The sequence below is a fragment of the Puma concolor genome, chromosome D1 (assembly GCF_028749965.1).
Source record: "Puma concolor isolate L17-30 chromosome D1, mPumCon1.1.hap2, whole genome shotgun sequence".
Classification (NCBI taxonomy): Eukaryota; Metazoa; Chordata; class Mammalia; order Carnivora; family Felidae; genus Puma; species Puma concolor.
In genome coordinates, this window is record NC_141676.1 from 41137945 (window position 1) to 41161955 (window position 24011).

At 45.5% G+C, this 24011-nt stretch overlaps 1 protein-coding gene and 1 pseudogene across 1 annotated transcript; one reads left to right on the forward strand and one right to left on the reverse strand.

Annotated features, from left to right (window-relative positions):
* The first annotated feature begins 1269 nt into the window (after positions 1 to 1269).
* MRGPRX2 (MAS related GPR family member X2) lies at positions 1270 to 4892 on the forward strand. The gene is made up of 2 exons (XM_025928718.2): positions 1270 to 1513; positions 3338 to 4892. Exons 1-2 carry the CDS (start codon positions 1503 to 1505, stop codon positions 4353 to 4355), a joined length of 1029 nt encoding a protein of 342 aa, XP_025784503.2. The 5' UTR covers positions 1270 to 1502; the 3' UTR covers positions 4356 to 4892.
* A 2072-nt stretch (positions 4893 to 6964) lies between these two features.
* LOC112865626 (large ribosomal subunit protein uL22 pseudogene) lies at positions 6965 to 7521 on the reverse strand (annotated as a pseudogene).
* Positions 7522 to 24011: the final 16490 nt, after the last annotated feature.

The following is a 24011-nucleotide window of genomic DNA, read 5'->3' on the forward strand; positions in this document are numbered from 1 at the left end:
TGAGCCAGGAGGGGCAGAGAGAGAGAGAGGGACACAGAATCCAAAGCAGGACCCATCAGGCTGACATCTGAGCTGTCAGCACAGAACCCAAGGTGGGGCTCAAACTCACAAGCTGAGAGATCATGACCTGAGCTGAAGTCGGAAGTTCAACCAACTGAGCCACCCAGGCGCCCCTATGAGGCCCTATTCTAAACTGTTACATAACTAATCCATTAATCTTCACAACAAACCTATGGTTTTGAGTAAATGAACAAATGAGTAAATAAATTTTTCTGATCGCTTTAAATACTTCACAGTTAAGTTTTTAAACTCAATTTGGCTGCGGCACGGGCACATGAAAGGAAGCCATAAGAGCTAAGGCTCTAGATGATCTGAAAATAATCTAGCTAACAAACATCATACGGTAGAGGGAGGTTGGTGATAATATGTGCAGTGTGCTAAATTCCTTATCTTTCATAAAGGGAACTCAATATACCTGTTGTTGGCATTGACAAATCGAAAGCAGAAATGTAGTTTCATTATACAAAGCTATAACTTTAACATCTAAAAGAATTAAGGATGGAAACAAGAGGGGCGCCTAGGTGGCTCAGTTGGTTAAGCGTCCGACTCTTGATTTCAGCTCCAGTCATCAGGTCATGATCTCAGGGTTGTGAGATCGAGCCCCACCTTGGCCTCCATGCTGAGGGCAGAGTCTGCTTGAGATCCTCTCTCTCCCTCTCTCTCTGCCCCTCCCCTGCTGGCACACTCTCTCTTTCTAAAAAAAGAAGAAGGAGGAGGAGGAGGAGGAGGAGAAGAATAAGAATAAGAATGGAAATTAGACCTACTGGTTGTTACCGAGGAACACAATTGGGAAAGACTTCACTTTCACTTTATACACCCCAGTGTCATTTGAAATAAAATTAATTGTGCATACCTTGCTTCTGTAATTAAATTTTAAAAAGATCAAGGAGAGCTTGGCTGGCTCAGTTGGTAGAACATGCGACTTGATCTTGGGGTTGTGCTTTCCAGCCCCACATCGGCTGTAAAGATTATAACTGAACAGACTTTAAAAAGATCAAGCGAGCCAGGCCACCCAGGGCCTTGAATGCCAAGCAAACAATTCTTTAGCTATGGAAGCTCACACTGCTTGGTGGATGGTTTACTGCCCAGGCTCACAGAGGGCAGCAAAAGCCTCCAGGGCAGCTAGCTATTCCTCACAAGGCGGGGGACCGGATGGGGTAGGATGGGGACAGGCTGAGATAAGTGATTGGAGTCATGGCAAATGAAAAACATCTCGTGAAGTTTCTTGTTTGACACATCTCCAGGATCTCATTTGCCAGTGCCCTTTCGGCAGGAAATCACAGGGGCTGTCATCCAGCATCCTGATAAGCCTCAGGCAGTCACCGAACTTCACTCCTGCTACGGCAGATATCTTGCCATCCAGAGGGGAGTGAAACATTCTCCACTACCTGCCAATCTCAGGAAAGCTCTTCCTTTTCTATTCTCTGCTTCCAGCAAGAAGAATGGTGCTCAGGTAAGAGCCTGCTCAAGAACTATCTTCTTGCAAAAGCAGTTTTGTTTTCTTCCTCTTATGCTCATGAATTCATCTCAAGGCAGGGCATGCAGGACACCAAGGGCACCCCACGGCAAATCAGGGGGCATGAAGCTCCCTCATGATGCTTTGGGTGCTGGCAGCTTGGACTGTGGGAGAGCCAAACAGGATCCACCAAGTTCTTTTTGCTTCTATCCTCTCTCCCTATACTCTCTCTTTCTCTCCAAACATTCAAATCTGCAACTATGGAGAGGTCTGTTTTGCTACTTTTAATTTAGGGAGCAAGATGGCAGGCTGGCATGAGACTCCAAAGCTAAATTGTTTTAACAACCTCCGCTTTCACAGATTTGCTTGCTATTCAAAGGTGGGGTTTTTGTTTTGTTTTGTTTTGTGGCTCCTGTATCTGGCATTACCCCAGCAGAAAATGTAGGGCACAAGCTAACAGGATATTTGGAGCGTTTAATGAAAGGTCTGGTTACACAGGTATGGGCAGAGCTAAGGAAAATCTATAAAGGATGCTGACTGAAGCCCCCAGAGATAAGGCCTGAAGAGAAAGGGGAAGAAGTTACCAGAACCCAGGAGGGCTGTGGCGGTAGGGGTAGTTGTAGCTGTGCCTGTAGGAAAGGGCCACCAGACGGGCTCTAAGTCCTCAGGCAGACTAACACCTCCACTGCCAAACTGCAGCCTGGTGGACAGAGAGAGCCAGAAAGTCACAAACCCCCAGCCGCCCTCCTCGCGCCCTCCAGCTCCTGTCTGTGTCTCCCTTTCACTGAAAGCAACCAGGAGCCAGAGACAGAGGGAGCCCACTGATGAGGACGATAAGGACAGAGAGGCGGGTAGAGAAGATGGAAATGAGATGTGATGGCAAATGGGGAAAATCCATCTCTTCTTATGGCCTCCTCCCAGTTGATGTTTCCTGGGACTTCGTGTCTCTATGCGAGTCGGTCAGTTTCTCATTGTATCTCCTCAGTATGTTTGTTTCACTGTTTGCATCTCCGTATCTGGTGTCGCTTCTCCGGAATAATCTCTCATTATCATCATAGATGCCTTGAGAACTGATTTCAATTTTGTAGGGTTTTTTGTTTTGTTTTGTTTTTTACAGTAGGAGTACACAGGTATTTAGAAGTACTTTAAGTTTATGATTTTGGCTGCCCTAGAAAGAAATCCATTGTAAGAGTGACCTACACTGTGTCCCCCACAACAGAACTGGGCACTGGGGACACACTAATGGACAGAAAGAAAAGCACTTCCTGTCCTCATAGAGCTCACACACTGGGCCATTTCTGGCCAAGAGGCTTGGCCATACTCATACCTGTCATAGAAAAAGGTCACATTCCTTTCATGACCCTAAATCACGATCTCCTTTCTGGTGGATGGACCACGCTCAGTCACTGAGATTGTCCACAGGTTATGCCTGAGTCTTCTGACTTCCTTGTCTTAAGAGAAAATCTCAGTCCCGGGCAGAAAGAATGCCAAGCTCAGAGTCCTGTTGTCATCACACATAACCCGTCCAGACTTTTCAATTCCTGCCTCCCCCCGCCAGACCTGGCATGAGCCCTAGAATATTCCCATGTCAGTAGAGGGTCCATGTTGCGGTAGAGAGAGCCCAGTTTTAGAGTTAGAGAGAACTGGTCTGAATCCAGGTTCCAGAACTTCAGAGCAACGTGGCCTTCAGCAAGTATCCTAATTTCTGCAAGCCTCCGTTTCCCTCCTCGGTACCATGGAGACAGTAATCCTCATGTGGCAGGCTGGCCCTGAGAATCAGGGGGCACACAGCAGGTGCTCAAGTCTTGTTTGTGTTCCCAGGAATACCAGTGGAGGGTTTCTGAGCATCGATCCTACCGCCCCGGCCTGGGAGGGCACACTCACACCAGCGAATGGAAGTGACGAGGACCATCTTCCAAGTAACAACGTGGAAATCCTGATCGTGACTTTGCTGACCTTCACCTTTGCCCTGGGCGGGCTGGTGGGAAACGTGACCGTGCTCTGGCTGCTGGGCTGCCGCATGCAGAGGAACGCTTTCTCCGTCTACATCCTCAACCTGGCAGGAGCTGACTTCCTCTTCCTCTCCTCCCAGGTTGTATATGCCCTGGAGGCGCTCATCAACTTCCATTCGGTGTACTTTTCCATCCCCAGATTTTTCACCACCATGTGGACCTTCGCCTACATCGCGAGCGTGAGCATTCTCAGCGCCATCAGCACCGAGCGCTGCCTGTCGGTCCTTTGTCCCATCTGGTACCGCTGCCACCGCCCAAGACACACGTCAACTGTGACGTGTGGCCTGCTCTGGGCCCTCTCCCTGCTGCTGAGCATCCTGGAAGGGGAGTACTGTGGCTTCCTGTTTAGGGATTTTGACCCTGGATTGTGTCTGGCGTTTGATTTCGTCATGGCCGCCTGGCTGATTTTCTTATTTGTGCTTCTCTCTGGGTCCAGCCTGGCCCTGCTGACCAGACTGCTGTGGGGCTCCCAGCGGATGCAGCTGACCAGGCTGTATGTGACTGTGGGGCTCACAGTGTTGGCCTTCCTCTTCTGCGGCCTGCCCTATGGCATTCACTGGTTTCTCGTATTCTGGATTCAGCAGGGTTTTGATGAGTCCCTCTGGTATCTTTATCTGGCTGCGCTCACCCTGTCCTGTGTCAACAGCTGTGCCAACCCCATCATTTACTTCTTTGTTGGCTCCTTCAGGCAGTGGTGGCCCCGGCAGCGGAAGACCCTCAGGATGGTTCTCCAGAGGGCCCTGCAGGACGCATCGGGAGGGGATGAAAGCGAAGTCCGCCTGCCTCAGGAAACTCTGGCGATGTCGGGAAACAGTCTGGCGCCCTGATTCGGCGTCTGCCTCAGTCAGAGAAATGTGGCTTTGAGAACCAACTCTGTCCCTATCGGTTGGAGAGGTTTTCTTCACTCTCTCGGCCTTGGGGCCCCTGACCTTCAAACCCTAAAGTTGTAAGATAAGCCTTACGGTTAAGATAATATCCTCCCTCGTGAGGACTGCGGCGGTACCTGTGAAACAAACACTGAGTGTCGCGCCTCAGGGACTGCCTTCCCCAGGGCCTTCGCTCCACCCCAAACTCTACCAACTCCGGGGTCCCCTTTAGGAGAACCCCACCTTCAGCACAGGCTGAAAGCAGCGCAGGACGGTCTAAATTCGTTTGGTCGCTGCACTTGGGAGGGACTGGAAGAACATTCCATTCTGTGGTCACCCTCCTGCATCCTGTCTCCATAAAATTGAAAGAATTAAAGAGCAGGCTAGCCTCAGAGAGCAGTCTTCTTTGATTTTGGTAGGGCCTAGAATATGTCCCTACCTTAATGTTTATTGAATCCAAGACTTAACGAACGAATAAATGACGAATTTTTAAACCAAGCCTGTGCTAAACACCCATTTCCCAGAATTGAGTCACCATCCGTGAGTTTTTCCTTCGCCATTTTCAGTCTGTGCGAGCAAAGTTAAGTTTTATAACTGGATAAATCGACGTTGAAGCATGCTTAAGGTTTGAGGCAGGTCATCTTGCTATGATTTCCTGTCCCAAGCCCTCCTGCGGAACCTCATAGGGGTCCCTTCTCACTCCTGCTGCACCCCCACCCAAGTGCTCTCGCCCTGGTTCTCCCTCCCGGGAGCTCTCCGGTCCTTCGTGGCAAAACGTCTAGAACACTAGACTCTTCTCTAGTCCTCAGAGAACAGGATCTTTGTCAGATTTACTTCTTATTCCGCAGAGCTCCCAACGTTAGTTGTATAAATCTGATTACAAATACCTCTAAAGTTACACGTTCTATAAAAACAATATATTAAGTTCAAATGTTGCATCTTTTAATAATTTTTTACTTTTTTAATTGAGGTGCAATCAGGGGAGAGTGATTGCACAGATCACAAGTGCACAGTTCAGTGAGCTTTGGCAATGGTATACCCACGTGACTCGATCCCCAAGCGAAACATAACACATTTTCATCACCTCTGAAAGTTCCCTCATGTCCCTGTTACATACTCCTCCTGCCCCAGAGGCAATCTTTATTCCTATTTCTTTTTTTGTTTTTTGTTTTTTGTTTTTTTTATTCCTATTTCTATCACCAAAGATTAGTTTTACCTGATCTTCGGCTTCACATACTTAGGATCATTCAATGTACTCTTCTGTTCCTATCTTGTATCACTCAGCGTAATATTTTTAGGATGTACCCAGGCCACGGCAATTGCATATATCAGCAGTCTTTTTGCTAAACCTGAGCACTATCTCATCGTGTGAGTGCACCGGTTTATTTTCATACGGGTAGATATCTATGTAGTATTCTATCACTGGCTATTTTGAATAAAGCTACCGTGAACATTCTTATTCACATCTCTTTCTGAATATATGTTTTTATTTCCCTCGGATAAGTAACCTGAAGTGAATTTGCTGGGTCACAGAAAGATGTCTGCTTGACTCTGAAGAAATGCCAAGCTCCTTTCTCAAGTGGTTATGCTATTGCACATTCCCAACAGCGATGTCTGAAAGTGCCAGTTTTGCCAGATCCTTCTTCACAAACACTGCCAGTCTTTTGAATTTTAGTCATTCTAATGAGTATAAAGTGGTATCTCGTGGTGTTTTAATTTGCATTTCCAAAGTGACTTGTGAAATTGGCATCTTTTCCTGTGCTTGTTGGCTACTTGTATTTTTTTTTGAAGTGTCTAAGTTTTGCCCGTTTTTATTAAGTGTTTCCCTTTCTCTGTTATTTATTTGTAGGAGTTTGTATACATGCTGCATGAGTCTTTCCTTAGGTGCGTTATAAATATTCATCCTGTTGGTGGTTTGCCTATTGATTTTTATTTTTAAAATTTTTTTAATGTTTATTTATTTTTGAAAGACGGAGACAGAAAGAGAGGGAGAGTGTGAGCGGGGGAGGACCAGAGAGAGAGGGAGACACAGAATCTGAAGCAGGCTCCAGGCTCTGAGCTCTGAGCTGTCAGCACAGAGCCCAAAGCAGGGCCCAAACCCACGAACTGTGAGAACATGACCTGAGCCGAAGTTGGACGCTTAACCAACTGAGCCACCCAGGCGCCCCTCGCCTATTTATTTTTAAATAGTTTTGTACTGTAGAGCGCTTTTAGATTTATGGGAAATTTTCACAGGAAGTACAGAGGGTTCCTGTCTACTCTCTCTCCCCATCCCCATTCCTCCCGCCCACAGGTTCTCCTATTACTAATGTCTTCCATTAATGTGGTACATTTTTTAAAATTGATGCACTAATATTGATACATTATTATAAACTGAAGTCCATAGTTTACTTTAGGGTTCCCTCTGTGTGGTATATATAGCTCAATGGATTTGACAAATGCAGATTATCACACATCTATCATAATAGTATCATATAGAGCAGTGTGTCTGCCCCAGAAATGAATACGTAGGTGTAGGGTCTGTTGTTGTTTCTTTTTTGACTTTTATTTGCATGTATTTTATGCAGAATTTACTCCCAGGCCATAAGTTTTAGTTTCTCCGGTTTCTTCTGTGATATCTTTTTCTTCTGTGCAACTTCCTCTTCTGGTTTAGGACCACTCTGCTCTTTTTCTGTAAGGATCATCTCAATGTGGCAGGGAGAGCTCACGTGTGGGTTAATCTGACCGTGAGCCCTGTAAGTTCTGTGCCGCATCTTGGGGGCTTTGTTCACCCGGATGTGCTCCATGACCAGAGAATCTACATGTAAACCCTTAAGTTCAGCCTTACTCTCTGCATTTTTAAGCACGTGCAGTAAAAATGCAGCACTCTTTTTGGGCCACCGACCCTGTGCCCAGCCCCACTGTTTGGCCTGGACACACCTACCAACTCCACCATTGTAGCGTTGTAACATTGCTTCTGCAAAGTGACGTCTTTCAGAGACGTGGTGACTTTTCGGATACGCCTACCTTTGAAGGCCTGGGCAGTTTCACGTGTGTTCTTAAAGTGAACATGAAGGCTTGAACCTCTTGATTGGCATGATTTTGTGGGGGTTCCCGGGTCAGGTGAAGAGCGAACAATTTTCAGATATCATCTCAGGCCACTTATGGGAAGAGCTATTATTACTATTATTATTTATCCTGGTTTGGGTTCTCTGTGCTACCTGGATCTGTGGTTTGGTGCCCGCAAATAATCTGGAAAGCTCTTCGCCATTATTACTGCATATATATGTTCTGTTCCTTTCTCTCTTCTTTTGATATTCCTATTCTATGTATTTTTTACCTCTTGTAATCATCCTACAGCTCTTGACCATTCTGTTCCCTTTTTTTTTCAGTCTTTCTCTTTGATTTTCAGTTTAGGACGTTCCTATTAACTTATCTTGAGGCTCACTGGTTCTTTCTGGAGTTTTATTTATTTACCTATTTATTTGTTTCAAGGGTAGAGTTTAGTGATTCATCACTTACATATAACACCCAGTGCTCATCCCGACAAATGCTCTCCTTAATGCCCATCACCCATTTTCTCTACCCCACCCCCATCTCTGTCAACCCTCAGTTTGTTCTCTGTATTTAAGAGTCTCTTATGGTTTGCCTCCCTCTCTGTTTTTATCTTATTTTTCCTTCCCGTCCCTTATGTTCATCTGTTTTGTTTCTTAAATTCCACATATGAGAGAGATCATATGATATTTATCTTTCTCTGAGTGACTTATTTCGCTTAGCATAATACACTCTAGTTCCATCCATATTGTGAGGCCCACGGATTCTTTGAAAAGCTATAGCTAGTCCAGTCAAAGGCATTCTTCACTTATGTTATAACGTTTTTATTTTTAGCATTTCCTCCTCCTTATAGTCTTCATCTGCACTTGCTTTTTGTCCACTCTGTCCGCTAGATTCCTTAACCTATTAATCACAGCTATTTTAAATTCCCAGCCTTCTAATTCCAAATCGTCAGCCATATCCTGAATTCTTTACATCTTATATAAGGAATCGGTTGATCCTATTGTTAATACTGACAGGTTACAAGACAGAAGTAATACTTTACAAATCAAATCTATAACTGGGACACCTGGGTGGCTCAGTGGGTTAAGTGTCTGACTTGGGCTCAGGTTGTGATCTCGCAGTTCGTGAGTTCAAGCCCCATATCTGCTCTATGCAAACAGCTCAGAGCCTGGAGCCTGCTTCGGATTCTGTGTCTCCCTCTCTCTCTGCCCCCCATCCTGGCTCATTCTCTCCCTCCCTCTCTCAAAAATAAATAAACATTAGAATCTAAAAACACAAAAACAAAAACAAACCCCAGATCAAATCTATGACTGAAAAGAGTCTAGAAACAAAACTGAAACAAGTTATTGCTTCTGAAGGAGAGGGCTCGGGAAGACTTACTATTCACTTGGTCCACTTCTATGTCAATTGGAAAGAAAATGTAAACCTGCGTGCATTACTCCTAGGACAATGAAAGAGCGTGGGGCAGGCCATGGAGGGCCTTGAATGACAAGTAAGGAGGGTGTCTTTATTCTTAGCTATAAAGCCTCCCAGAGCAGGCTCACATTGCTTGGCATGGCTCCCTACCCACACAGCTGGCAGCCAGAGGCTACAGAACACCACTCCTCTGCAGGCATGGGCAGCAGACAGGGTGGGGACAAACAGAGGTTGAGAGAGAGGGTAATAGACTCAACTCAAATGGCGAGAAACATCTCGTGAAGGGTCACGACTCAGAGAACCCCACACTCTCACACGCCAGCAGATCCCCGCACAGGAGGTCACAGGGGCCATCCAGCATCTCGATAAGCCTTGCTCCCGCACCAGGCTTCACCACCGCCACCGCTGCCGCCAGCAGCTCCCCAGGGCAAAGAAGCGTCCTGTGGCGACAGTCAATCACAGGACAGTACAGGGCAGCTTGTCACCTCCAGCCAAAAGAATGGAGGAAAGACGCCTTCATCAAGTATTTCTTTCCAGAGCCACTGTTGGCTTTTTCCTCTTCTTGCTCACACATGTACCTGATCTGGAAGAGCAGTATTCGGGGAGCCACAGGGGCTCCAGCAGGAAAAGACAGGAGGCATGAAGCACCTTCTGGCACCTTCTGGCCACTCTCAGGGCTGGCAGCCTTGACCGTGGAAGTCCGAATTGCTAATCCACGTTGTTCCCCTCGGTAGACCCTTGTCCCATTCTCGCCTCCTTCCCTACCATTCAAATTGTGCTGTCATGGTGAGAAATCTGTTGCTTTCCTTAATTTAGGGAGCAAGATTGGGAACACGCACGCATCCCAAAGCTAAAGTGCTGTGAATAACCTAGTCATCTGTTTGACTTGCTTTTTGAAACTTATTTTCCTTTCAGTATCTCTCAGGATGCCAGCAGAAAACAGATGGCCTAAAATGGGATAATTCAGAAGAGTTTAATTAAGGGACACTTTATCAATATGGGCAGATTTAGAGGAAATTACATGGGATGGTGACCGATACCCCCAATTGAAAGTAATGGCAGGAGCCTTACTGTGACGAGGCTTAAAAGACAGGAGAAGTTACCAGAACTCAGGAGGGCTGTGGCGGTAGGGGTAGTTGTAGCTGTGCCTGTAGGAAAGGGCCACCAGACGGGCTCTAAGTCCTCAGGCAGACTAACACCTCCACTGCCAAACTGCAGCCTGGTGGACAGAGAGAGCCAGAAAGTCACAAACCCCCAGCCGCCCTCCTCGCGCCCTCCAGCTCCTGTCTGTGTCTCCCTTTCGCTGAAAGCAACCAGGAGCCAGAGACAGAGGGAGCCCACTGATGAGGACGATAAGGACAGAGGCGGGTAGAGAAGATGGAAATGAGATGTGATGGCAAATGGGGAAAATCCATCTCTTCTTATGGCCTCCTCCCAGTTGATGTTTCCTGGGACTTCGTGTCTCTATGCGAGTCGGTCAGTTTCTCATTGTATCTCCTCAGTATGTTTGTTTCATTCTTTGCATCTCCGTATCTGGTGTCACTTCTCCAGAATAATTTCTCATTATCATCATAGATGCCTTGAGAATCAAATGCAATGTTGTTGTTTTTTTTTAAAGATGGGAGTACACAGTATTTGTAACTGTTTGTTTTGTTTTTGGGGGGTTTTTTGAGAGAGAGCACACAAGCAAGGGAGGGACAGAGGGAGAGAATCTTTTTTTTTTTTTTTTTTTTTTTTACTGTTTATTTCTTTTTGAGAGAGAGAGAGAGAGAGAGAATGTGAGCAAGCAGGGGAGGGGCAGAGAGAGAGGGAGACACAGAATCCGAAGCAGGCTCCAGGCTCTGAGCTGTCAGCACAAAGCCTGACGCAAGACTGGAACCCACTAACTGTGGGGTTTTTAAAGGGGAAATTCAGAGTAGGAGATGACCTACGTATGGATGAAAAGGGTGGGAAAACTTATTCATGAGGAAAGGTGGAGCGTGTACATTGAGCAAACGCTGTGTAACATCTATCCCATGTTCACTTTGGGGTAGAGACAACATCAGCAAGAGGCAAAATTCAGTCCCTGGCCTCAGGAGGTTATCTTAGGACAAGGGGAAGGGGCTAGGGGCATGGCCTGAGAGCTGGTATAAACTGGATGGAGTCTTGGGCTAAGGAATGCAGGGCCTTGCTTGTTCCCGGGCTGGAACCATATCAATTGACCTTGAGCCCAGGTGCCAGTGAGTTTGTTAGTGGGGGTCTCAAAAGACAAAATAGCTGATTGGCGGGAAGCAGTTCTCTGAAAAACACGTTTTAAACTCTCTGCTTTCAACCTCATAACCTTATGGGTCACAGTTTCAATTCTCCCTTGAGTTATGGCCATTCCTCAATCTTGAGGAATTGGGATGGTGACCACTCTGGCTACTTCCTTATCTCTTTGGGTGAGGTAGCTTTTGGGTAAAGAGCAGTTTTTGCAAATCTGTGACATACCTACAGGCAGGGCTGAGCAGAAATTTCTAAGCTATGGGTCGTAGCAGCAAGGGAAATAGAGGCAATGACGAGCCAGACATGCTAAGTTTCTCCCTGCTAGAGATTCAAATCCAGGCTCTACCACTTTTGGGCCTGAGACCTGGAGCATATCACTCAACCCCCTTGTGCTTCTGTTTCGTCACACGCAAGATGGGAATGATATTAGTCTTTGCCTCACTTGACTACGTAGAAGATTGAAAAGGTAATAACAGTAAGGACTCACTCAGCTGCTACAGTTCATCTTCGAGTAAGTCGGTCCCTATGTTTCACCTGGAATCTGCAAAAGCATCTCTCTTTTCAGTCAAAGCCCTTCATAAAGTGGGAATACAAGCTTTTTAGCGCCCCCCCTCCCCATTCTCTGAAACAAATCCTTTAATCTGCAAAGAATACTCAGAATCACATGCAGGGAAAATAGGTGGGGTTTATACAATACATCTCATAGAAAAATCACTTCATAATCCCCTTCTGTATTTCTATGCCTCAGCTACCTCTATCCAGATCCAGTGCTGTCTCTCTCTTCTCCTAGCCTTGCTTCCTCTTCCTCTAAAATGCAGAGAAATTCAGTTAAGCTCTGAATCCTCTCCCTAAATTATGTGCTTAGTTCTTCTGGTTGGTCGCTCAAGCCATATGGTGACCCTCCCTGGGTTGGGGACCTCACAGTGGCCATCGCTAGTTATTTGTGCAGGCATTAGGAATTCTTTAACACACACCAGTACTTTCCACAGAAGGAATACTGAGAAATGAAATTTTCTTCGTTTCCTTATGTGTGTGTCTCTGGGTAACGAATTCCATTAAGAATTTTTTATTTACACTGAACCTAAATTTTCCACTACCCTTAGGCTCCTCATTCATTCATTCATTCCTTCATTCATTATTCATTTGTCAATTAAAAATTTCTTGACTATCCACTGTGTTACCCACACAGAGTTAGGCCTTGGGGACACAGCAATGGACAAGAGTAAACCCTTTCCTGTCCTCATAAAGCTGACACATTGAGCTATTTCTGGCCCAACAGCCTAAGGCATCCTCACCATGTCATGGCAAGAAGTCACATTCCCTTCATGACCCTAAATCATGATCTCCTCTTTCCTTGGTGGGTGAACCTCTCTACAGTCACTGAGATTTTTCCGTTGTTCATGCTTAAGACTTCTGACTTCCTGACCCTGAGCAGAAGCCCTTGTCCCAGAGCAGAAGTAATGCTGGCCCAGAGTCCTGTTGTCTGTCATCCCACACAGCCTGTCCAGACATATCTGCCTCCTGGGGACATGTCATGTTCTAGGACAGTCAGTGGGGATGTTTGGATCACAGAACATTCCCATGTCAGTAGAAGGTCTGTGTTGCAGGAGAGAGAGCCTAGGCTTTAAAGTTGGAGAGGACCAGGTTTGAACTCAGCTTCCAGGACTCCAAAGATGTGCAACCTTCAGTAAGTTTCTTAATTTCTGCAAGCCTCTGTTTTCCTACTCTGTAACACAGGGACAGTAATTCCCAGGTAGCAGGGTGGCTCTGAGAATCAGTGAGCGCACAGTGGGTGCTCAAGTCTCGTTTGTGTTCCCAGGGACACAAGTGGAGGGTGCCCCTGGGAGTACATTGGGGTCATTGATGAAGTCTCTGCCCTGGTCGGTCAGAAATGACTTTGAGAGTCGACACTGCCCTGTCAGACTTGGCGATTATTCACTCTTCTCTCAACCTCGAGCCTCTGAAATGCCTCAGTGAATCCCCAAAGCCTTCAAATTGATTGTTTTTAATCTGGCTCTTCTAGTTTTTCCAAGAGAAAGCATTAATCTTCTGAATCTTCCTTATCAAATCCTTTTTTCTTTTTTTGCCAATTTTCACTGCAATGGAAAGGATCACTATCCAAAAACCATAAAACCCTTGTTCATAATTGTTTTCTATCTGATAGTATAGGAAAAGAAGATCCCTTATTTTTCCCTCAGGCTATGTTCTCCTAAGACTCACATTTGATCCTATGACTGGGGGCATTCTGCAGTTAGAAAGATTGAATAAGAAAGTTCTGCTATTTTTAACTTCATTGGGTTTTCCGGGCTTGAGGAAAACGATGTCCTTTGAGGCATACTCTCTACCTGCATAAAAACAGTTCAGGTAATTCAGTTTATCAAAAGTCCTCCGGCGGCATTTGTCCATGGCACGATGACAAGCCGGAATTAGGTTCCAATAAAGAAAACCATGGCCTTTGCTCTTGAGAATTGGTGAATGGCTATTCAGCTCTGGCCTCAACCAGTGTAGAGTCTAGAAATATGTTTCACCAGTTCTAATTTGGCCATTGCAACCTGCATCGATTTCAAGATAAAAATTATCTTGGGAATCACTTATTATTAGCTTGCAGATATTAGGTTTGGGAACACTCTGTAAGCCTCAAGATTTTGTACCGATTGTTCTGGCTGTGACTCTGTCAGTTTCATGGCCAGTTCCCACAAAGGGCAGGACTGCAAACATCTGATCCTTCCCTAGTCGTGTCAGTTGTATTGATAAAAACTTAGACTCCGTACAGAATGCTGGACTGCTCTCTGCCAGCGGTTTACTCGGCCCTCACAGAACTCGGCAGACAGGGAGGGGCCACCATGAGATGGTGTGACAGCACAACAGGCTGTCTGCTCCTCACAGATGGTGAGGCTGCCCCCAGACTTGCCTTCCGAGAGAGGAGCTAACAAATGAACTCGAGTACTCAGGAGACAGCGCAAGGTAGCTATGAGAATGAAGCCAACCACAGTTTTCTATTTTTCCACCCAAATACATCAGTCATGACGGTAACGCGGTTCGGCACTGAGAACCCTGGTTCCTTGACTCCAGATCCAAAGCTCATCTCTGTCCAGCCCGCTGCCGTTTCTACATCCTGTGTGCATCTCCTGATTTCCAAATGCCGTAGGAGGGCTTGGCTGTAGGTTTGGCTCAGCTGGAGTGCCGGGTCGTGGGAGGAGGCAGGAAGAGACGGTTGTAGCCTATGCACCAGACACGATACTTTGATGTGATGCCACCGGCTTAGACTGAGGGTTCCTGTGAGAGTCAGCCCTGGGAGTCTGTGATTGCATCAGTCCCACAGCTTTGGCTGACTACGTACATCATGAGGAGGTCTGTAGAAAAATTCCATCTAGTGTGTGAATCAAAGACTGCTGGGTTTCACCTGGGCAACTGGGTCTTTTGATGTCAGGGACATTCCTCTTCACCGTGGCTACGAGGAGACAGAGTTCCTGGATGCTTAAGCTTAGCCGCTGCCGCCCACACTGAACCTGCTGGGCCCTGATATGTCTCTCTTATCGCCCTTACGACATTTGCTGTAATGATTCATCTGTATGCCTCCTCCTCCGCCACGCTGTGAAGTCTGCAAGAACAGATAGCATGCCTTTGAATGCCCAGTGCATGGGACTTGTCCTGCAATTTTGAAGCGGTTCAGATTATTTTTCTCAAGCAGCTCCTACCTGAAAATCATGGTATCGTCCGGCTTCCTGAAAAGACCGGCTGTGTAGCCAGGCACCACGGTAGCGCAAGCATCCCCCGGCCCAAGAGAAAGTGCCCTCTGGAGTCCCTTGGTCTGAGGAAGGCTGTGCCCTTTCGTTGCAGATCTGTTTGCTGCCTCTGGGGGCGCAAAGAACGAGGGAAGGAAAGCGTTTGCTCCTGAGCTCCTTCCTCCCAAAGCTAACGATGATTGTCCTTGTAGCTTCACCTCGGGGTGGGTCAAGCAGGATATCCACGTATTTCCTTCAGGGAGAAGGAAAAGATTTGAAAGTCCCTCTTGGCACCCGCGGGAGCTGACATCCACAACTGTTCCTTTATGCATGAATCCAACAAACTTTATTTAAGCCTACCTGGTCAAGCACTGTGCTGTTTCTGTGTAGAGCAAACACCTTTTAAATAGGTCTCTGGCTGGTAGACTGTATCTTTTTAACCAATCCTGTTCATTCTACTTTGAACATATATTGATTGATGTCCAATAAACGCTGAGCCCTCGGGGCCATTCGCTGATTCTCTAGTGTGCCTGGACCCTAGAGCGCTGACTTAACCTGCATCACAAGAACCAATTGGGTCTGTTTCTAATCCCATCTGTGCCAGTTGGACTTGTTTATGTAATTACCTAAACCAAATGAAATGCGAATCAATGTAATAAGAGAATAAAAGGAGAATTATAATTTTAATGAAAATTATGAATGTTTAAAAGGGCAAAAAAAGCCAGTCTCAAAATTATTGTTATTGAATTATCCTGACAACTATACTAGATTGGAAAAATCGACCGATATTGAAAAATATCCTCATGCAGAATGCTGTACATATGATGTTATGCTCTGCATTTTAATAAATCCAACTGCAAATCATAAACAATGCTTAACGGATGTGCTTTCTGCAAGAAAGAGTAGAACTCTATTTGCTAATCCACATTCAAAGGGAAGTCCTTCTTTCTCCTTCATTTTTGGTGAACGAGTTCTAAGTAAAAATAAAATATTTATACAAGTGTATCCTTTTTCATAATTGCCATTTAACGGAACTTTGCAATTAACCTAACCACTTGTACTCTTGAATTTATCGTTAAGTGAGCTTTTCATAGCAAAGTCACTCAGCCATTCTTTTGTTGATTCTATAAATAATAATTGAACATCTTCTATGTTCCAGCCCCAGTGCCAGGCAATGGAGATTCAAAGGCAACATACTCATCTTCAAGGAGCTCACAGTCTGTGGAAGGAAGGAGCCTACTGCAAGCAGACTGCTACACAATGGGGGGAGGGGGGGGCGGAGGCACCGGGGAACACAATTCAGCCCATAATAAGATCCTTATTAAATATTTGCTGATGGGGTACCTGCGTGGCTCACTCAGTTGAGCGTTCACCTCTTGATTTCAGCTCAGGTCGTGATCCCAGGGTTATGGGATCAAGTCCCACATCGGGCTCACCCTGGGCATGGAGCCTTCTTAAAATTCTCTCTCTCTCTCTCTCTCTCTCTCTCTCTCTCTCTCTCTCTCCTTCTGCCGCTCTCCCCCATTCATACTCTCTCTCTAAAAATAAAAAACAAAATAATAAACACTTGCTGAATAAATCCATTAAAGAATTTTTCTGAATATCTGAAATTGTTTCTTTTTTTTTAATTTATTTTTGAGACACAGAGCAGGAGCAGGAGAGGGGCGGAGAGAGAGGAAGACAGAGAACCCAAAGCAAGCTCCAGGCTCCAAGCTGTCAGCACAGAGCTAGACACGGGGCTCGAACTCACGAACCGTGAGACGGTGACCTGACGCGAAGTTGGACGCTTAACCGACCGAGCCACCCGGCCCGCCTGAAATAGTTTTCTAATTCAAATGACATTTAAAAAAAAAAAAAAAGACAAGTAGCTTAATTTGACTGTAGCATGAGACGCATGAAAGGAAGGCACAAGAGATAAGACTTAAATGTTTTAATAGCTACACCAAATAAAAATAAATGAGCAAATAAATGTCATGAAATGGAGGTAGAAGACTATGCTGTATGTGCTGAGCTCTTCACATTTTATGAGAAGTCTCTTGATCCACTTGTTAATGCTGCTAAACTAAAAATGGAAATATAAACTTGCTATCCTCAGCTACTAATAGTGAAAGAAATAAGAATGGAAATTGTAATAAGTGGTGGCCTCTGGAGAATGAGATTCAGGGATAGTGTCACTTTGTACACTTTTCTCCATCATTTGGAAAGAAAGAATACACATGAATGCGTTATTACTATGATAAACACAAGAGAAGTGAGGTGAGGCTCTGGTGAACTTTCAATGACCCTATGATATACTTTATTATTTAATTATAAAACCTCACAATGCGGGGCGCCTGGGTGGCTCAGTCGGTTAAGCGTCCGACTTCAGCTCAGGTCACGATCTCACGGTCCGTGAGTTCGAGCCCCGCGTTGGGCTCTGGGCTGATGGCTCGGAGCCTGGAGCCTGCTTCTGATTCTGTGTCTCCCTCTCTCTGCCCCTCCCCCGTTCATGCTCTGTCTCTCTATGTCTCAAAAATAAATAAACGTTAAAAAAATTAAAAAAACAAACAAAAAAAAACAACACCAAAAAAACCTCACAATGCAAGCACACATTGCCTACATGTTGCTACCCAGTTTATTAGACCTGGACTAAAATACTCCAAGGCCTTCAGACACCAACGTTTCTTCCAATTTGATGCTCCTGCCTCCTCTAGAGGAAATCACATCCTTTTGGTCCTCTATGGCTCTCGGTCACATCTTCATTCAGCCCCATTCAGCTCCTGGCTGGGAAGATATGCTCCTTCTATTAAAGCCTTGCCCAGGAGTTAGTTACGTCACTTCTGCTCACCTCTCGTTGGCCGGCGCCTAGTCACATGGTGCCATCAGTGTTGGGAGATGGGGTCCTTTCTCCGTTCTGAAACTCTCAGAATTCTTACCTGAGGAGAACAAAATGGTTATGGGGACGGGGGTAATCTCTGCACCCCTTGATCGTCTCTAACATTCTATGATTGTGTTGAATCTCTTAATTCATTTGGAAATAGTTGACATCTTAGAATAAAGAGTCTTTAAATTCTACGCATGGTATTGTTTGCTGTTTATTTAGGCCTTCCTTAATGTTTCTCAACAACTTTTTGTGGCTTCCACTTCACAAGTCCTGCACACCTTTTGTCAAATGAGTATTTTATGTTTTCTAATGTTATTGTACATGATATTTTTTACCCCATTTTACGATTGCTCATTGCTGGACTATGAAAATACAACCAAGAGCAAGATGGCCGGGTAGGAGGCTCCTGCCTTGCCCTCCTCCCACAGAGGATCCATTCCCTTTGAGAGAAATCCAGGAAGGAGATAACTGATTCCTACACATTAGGCCACTGAGAAAATGTGAAGAATTCATTGTTGCTCATGAGAAAGGAGGAAAGAATAAGAGAAGAAAGAGGAAGAGAGGGACCAGCAAGATGGCAGGTGGTTGGCTGGGTACCAGGTAGGACAAAGGCCAGTGAGAAACCTCTAGTAAGGGAAAACAGAACTGTGTAATATTTACACATAGATTATTTGTTTACATGGCGTATGAGCTCTTCCCATGACCTTCAAATCTTCAGTGAGGTCTACGTCACGCTTACAAATAATGTAGGTAGGTTGGTGAGGGGTGGGGGAGTGGTGTGTATGGGTGTGTGTAAATCAAGTTAGATGAGCTTTCTTCTGGAAAGATATACAGAGAAAAAAGAGGTCAGGTATAAAACAGATCCTGGAGACAGAGAAGAATGCAAGGCCCCCAAGGACATCTGGGTTATCCATGACAGTATGAATTAAACATTGGGGCAAAACATTTAAAAAAAGACACTCAGGGCTGGGGACAAAGTGATGTCAGGAATGAGACTGAAGTGTCTATCATGCAAACCCCTCAGGGCCCCGAATTTTCCAGCAGGCTTCAAGACCAAAGTCTTGTCAGTCACACATTCGTGATATATATAAATAGGCCAACTTCCCAGGAGAACCGCCTTGGACTTTGTCTCAAGATCAGAATGGACTCTGCCCCCAGGACGCTCTCATAACTCAACATTCTCAACTACACCTGACAGAACGCACAGACGTGAGCCTCTGCAATGACTTCTGACACCGTCCATCAGGAGTAGGACCAAACTTCACAGGGGAAGGGCACAGTCCTCACAAGACTGCCTCACTTCAGACACCGGCCGCAAGTTTGGGGGACCTCTAGCCAACCTTACTTCTAAGCAGTTGGCTACGAATTCAGGGTTTTTCACTACCCCCTTAGGTTCAATAATTCTCTAGAATGACTCACAAAACTCAGAAAAACGCTGTACGTATGACTACAGTTTTATTGTAGCAAAGAGATACAAATAAGGACTAGGCCAAAAAAAAAAAAAAAAGAGGCACTTAGGGCAAGGTCTGGGACTTGAAGTCCTCAGAAATGTGTCACCCTGCTGGCACACCAGTATTTGGCAATACTCAGAGCATTGCCAACTTGGGAAGCTTACTTGAACTTCAGTATCCAGAATTTTTATCGGAGTTAGGTTACGTAGGCATGATTAATGGACTCACTGGCCATGTGGTCTTGGTGGACATTCCCCTCCCCAGGACTCAAAGCCCCAACCCTCTAATCTCATGGTTGGTCTTTCTAGCACGAGTAACCCCCATCCTGAGTCATCTAGTTAGCATAAATTGTCTAAGGCCCACCACAAGTCACTGCATTACCATAAACTATCGGGTATGGTCTGAAAAGCCCACCATGAATAACAAATACACTCCTAATCACTCAGGAGATTCCAAGGGTTTAGATGCTACTTCCCAAGAACCAGGGACAAAGGGCAGCCAGATTCTTTATTACACGACCTCTCATTGGTTGTTTCTAACAACAGCCCTCAAACAAGAAATGGTAGCATCAGACCAAAGCACAAATCAGAAAAAAAGTCATTTTTTTCAAATATTTATTTTATTTATTTTTGAGAGAGAGAGAGAGAGAGAGAAAGCACATACACACAGGAGAGAGGCAGGGGTGGGGGTGGGGGGGAGGTGTGGGAACAGGGAATCCAAAGTGAGGCTGGCTCTACTTCGACAGCAGTGAGCCCGATGTGGGGTTTGAATTCACAAATAGTGAGACCGTGACCTGAGCCAAAGTTGCACGCTTAACCACCTGAGCCATCCAGGGGCCCCCGGGAAAAAAATCATTCTTAATTGAGAACTGTAGCTGGCTGTTTATGGTGGAACAAAGGAATCTTTCTCTCTCAAAGTTCTGGGGAGGGTTCTTCTCTCATTTCCCAGGACAACATCTGGAAACAGAAGAGGAAACAGGATTCAGAATCTAGCTCGGTGCAAAGTGCACTAAGATCAACTTTTGGCCCCTCATCCACCAACTCTTTGTGTAAACTTGGGTTCGCCCTTCCCCTTTCTGGCGTCAGCATCCCCATCCATAGAAGGAGGGGTTAGGGTAACATGGCCGCCACACAACTCCCGCTCAGGGATTTGATGGTTTTTGACTTTCAGTGCTAGTAGACAGCAGGATCTTAGAATATCTGGGCAGCTTCGACCTTCTGTGCCTTTGCCTGGTCTCAAAGAATCAGATATCTTACCGTTTGTTCCCCACTCAATTCTAGGCAGTGCCCTCCTCATACACACACTCACTCTTCTGGTTGCCAAAAGTAATTTTCTCTCCGGGTGATTCCTCCTGGTTCTAGACTTTACCCACCAGGTCAAGCTGGATCACAAGTAAGCTTCACACTCAGAATGCCACTGGAAGCCTCCGTGGTTGGGTCTCCCCAACTTCCAGTCACCTAGTCATACCTCAGCCCACTCAGCCGTGCCCTGGAATACCTAATTCTCCTTTCTCATCTCTACCTCAAACGAAATTTAGTCTGCCTTCATCTTTTACTCTAGCATAGGAGGCAACAAACATTTTCTGCATACGGCCAGATTAAAAATATTTTAGGCTTGGGGCGCCTGGGTGGCGCAGTCGGTTAAGTGTCCGACTTCAGTCAGGTCACGATCTCGCGGTCCGTGAGTTCGAGCCCCGCGTCAGGCTGATGGCTCAGAGCCTGGAGCCTGTTTCCGATTCTGTGTCTCCCTCTCTCTCTGCCCCTCCTCCGTTCATGCTCTTGTCTCTCTCTGTCCCAAAAATAAATAAACGTTGAAAAAAAAATTTAAAAATATATATATATATTTTAGGCTTTGTGGGCCAGGGGTTCTCTACTGAAATGACTCAACTCTGCCATCATAGTGTGAAAGCAGCCATTGACAATACCTAAACAAATGGGTGCGCCTGTATTCCAGGAAGACTTCATTTACTAAAACTGTCTGTAGGCCGGTTTCAGCCCCAGGCTGAACCTTAGTCTAATGAAGCAGGTCTGGAGGGGGAGGGGGGGTTGGAATACACACTTGTTGAGGGGGAAATAACAATTACAGTTGCCACTTCCTCAGATGACCCATGAGATGCATTGCCTCGTTTAATCCTTGCAGCCGCTCTGAGGAGTGAGTGAGGGCAACCAGAAAAGGCATTCAGGTTGGTATGAGTGAAAATTGCGAATCGAGGTAGATTCAGGAGCCAGAGGGCAAGGGCACAGCTGGCATCTGGACTAATAGTCCCAGCTAGAGATGATGGGATACCGACTTGCTTGCCAGGTACTAGGTGCATTTTCCTCACTCAATGTGCACAATAACCCTAAAGGGTGAGTGCTAACATTATTGTCTCTTTGCAGACAAGGAGCGGAGGCACGCAGCATTAACTGAGGCACTTGGTCACTAAGCTTTAGGTTCAGAGCCCAGATTTATTCCCAGACCACCCATCTGCAGAATCTCTAACCATAAGTGCAATGCTCTCCCCTTCCCCAGCGGTTCTTCCGCTGAGCTACACATAAAGAAAAAAAAACACCAAAACTATAATTTCTAGTGCACAGTGAAACAAAATAGACAACCCAAAGTTACCTTGAGTGTGTATGCACTCAACGTGAGTCAGTGTTTGTGTGACTGGGTGTGAGCGTATGTGAGTATGTGGGGGAGGGAGGATGTTGAATCTACCAGAAGAAGGTAAATTTCAGAAACATCATGAGAGAACGGTCAATACAGTCCGGAGCTAGAAACAGGTGGGTGAAAGCCATTGTGAAAAGGAAACAGCGTTCTGGACTCTTCTCCCTCAAGAAAGCAGCCTGTGAGGCAACGGGCAAGGGACTGAGTCATAGGAAGGAGGCCTGCTGTGGAAAGAACATCACAGAGTCTGAGAGGCAAAAGTTGGCAGAAACACTGAGATGAGATCTCTCCGTGAGGTAGAGTCATTCCTTAGAGGATTAGCCTGCTCGCTCACATTCCACGGTGTGAATTTAGTCATCCCATCTGAGAGGGTTGTGCACATGCTCAGACATATTCTGATGTCCCTGTGAGCGCAAATGACAGCTGGTCTTCTGCTATATGAACTATCGTCCACTATTGTTCCCATTTTGCAGATTTGAATGTTTCGAGGAATCAAAGCAATACAGAAAGGTGAGCCAGAAAAGAGAAAAGTTCTGGTTACCCTAATCGGATCTCCCACAGCCGAGGTTATCTGCACCCAAAGCTGTCAGGGAAACATTTCCTGCCCTCCTGCCTCTTCCTGGGGGAGCCCCAACAGACACCTACCCGGGGATGGAGTCATGAAGATGTGAACTAATTGGAAAAACTATCACTGGCTTTGAAAGTAAGATAATCATTCAGGAAATCCTTACCTTTCCTCCATTCTTTTCACTGGCGAGGATGGGTGGACCACGCAGAAAGGGAAGTTTTCCTCTTAGCTATTTGCCTTCTCAGGGGGTGGACTGTAGGAGCTCCAGTAGAAACTGGTGCCTGAGGAAGGCTTATCAAGATGCCAGACAGCTCCTGTGACTTCCTTCCCAGAGGCCCACTGGCCGCTGGAGGCCCAGATTCGTTGGACACACAAAACCTCACAAGATGTTAATCAACTTCAACCCTGCCCATCCCCACCCATCCAGCATCCTTCACAGCCCAGAGCGAGTTCGGGTACCACTGCTAGGTAACATGAGCCCACACCAAGAGGCTTTATAATTAAAGAAAAAAGTGCACTCACTGTTATTGGCATTCAAGGCCTCCATGGCATGGCCCACTCTATCCTTCTGTTTTGTTTTGTTTTGTTTTGTTTTGTTTTGTTTTGTTTTGTTTTGTGGGACCATTTTCTTTTCATTATACAAGCAATATACACACAGATTTTAAATATTTTCTTCAAATGACATAGGATTGTGTAAAATAAAAGACAAAAGCCCTCCCAGTCCGTCCCCCAGGGGAATCACTATTTATAGCTTCCGTTTCTAATTTTTAGTAGTTCTGTTTATAACTTTGAATGATAAGTTTACAGATTAAATTCACAGCTTTCTGTATCAGGCATAACCTACTGACTCCTTTAAAAGATAAGGGATTTAGGGACGCCTGGGTGGCGCAGTCGGTTAAGCGTCCGACTTCAGCCAGGTCACGATCTCGCAGTCCGTGAGTTCGAGCCCCGCGTCAGGCTCTGGGCTGATGGCTCGGAGCCTGGAGCCTGTTTCCGATTCTGTGTCTCCCTCTCTCTCTGCCCCTCCCCCGTTCATGCTCTGTCTCTCTCTGTCCCAAAAATAAATAAAAAACGTTGAAAAAAAAAATTTAAAAAAAAAAAAAAAAGAAAAGATAAGGGATTTAGCACGTACTCCTTCCAACTCGTGATTCTTGTCAGCAATAGACTTTCAGTTTTATGTCCGGAAAACATTTTCAGTTTTATGTCCTGGGTCTTCCTTTTAAGAGCTTCATGTTGCAACCAAATTGAGCTACTTGTCATCTTTAAAAAAAAAAAAAAAAATTAAATAATTAAATACATCAAACGTCAAGAAAATGTCATTCAAGTTTGACAAGATCGACCCTACCCAGGCTCATTACATTTAAAGTCCCAATGCATTTAACAGGATCGAAAGCATACAGAGTATTTTCTGCAAATTCGCGCGATGGAGTATAATCGGCAATAAAAAGAACAAAGGCTGAGTACGTGAAGAAAGAGACGGGACACAAAAGATTACATAATGTAATAGTCCACTCTAAATCAGGAAAAATTACTCCCTGCTAACAGAATACAGGCAAGTGGTTGTCTCAGGCGGATTTGGGAGACTGATCGCAACAAAGCACGAAGGAACTTTTGGAGGTAATAGAAAAGTTCTGTATCTTGACTGATGGTTGAGGTTTTAAGGATGTA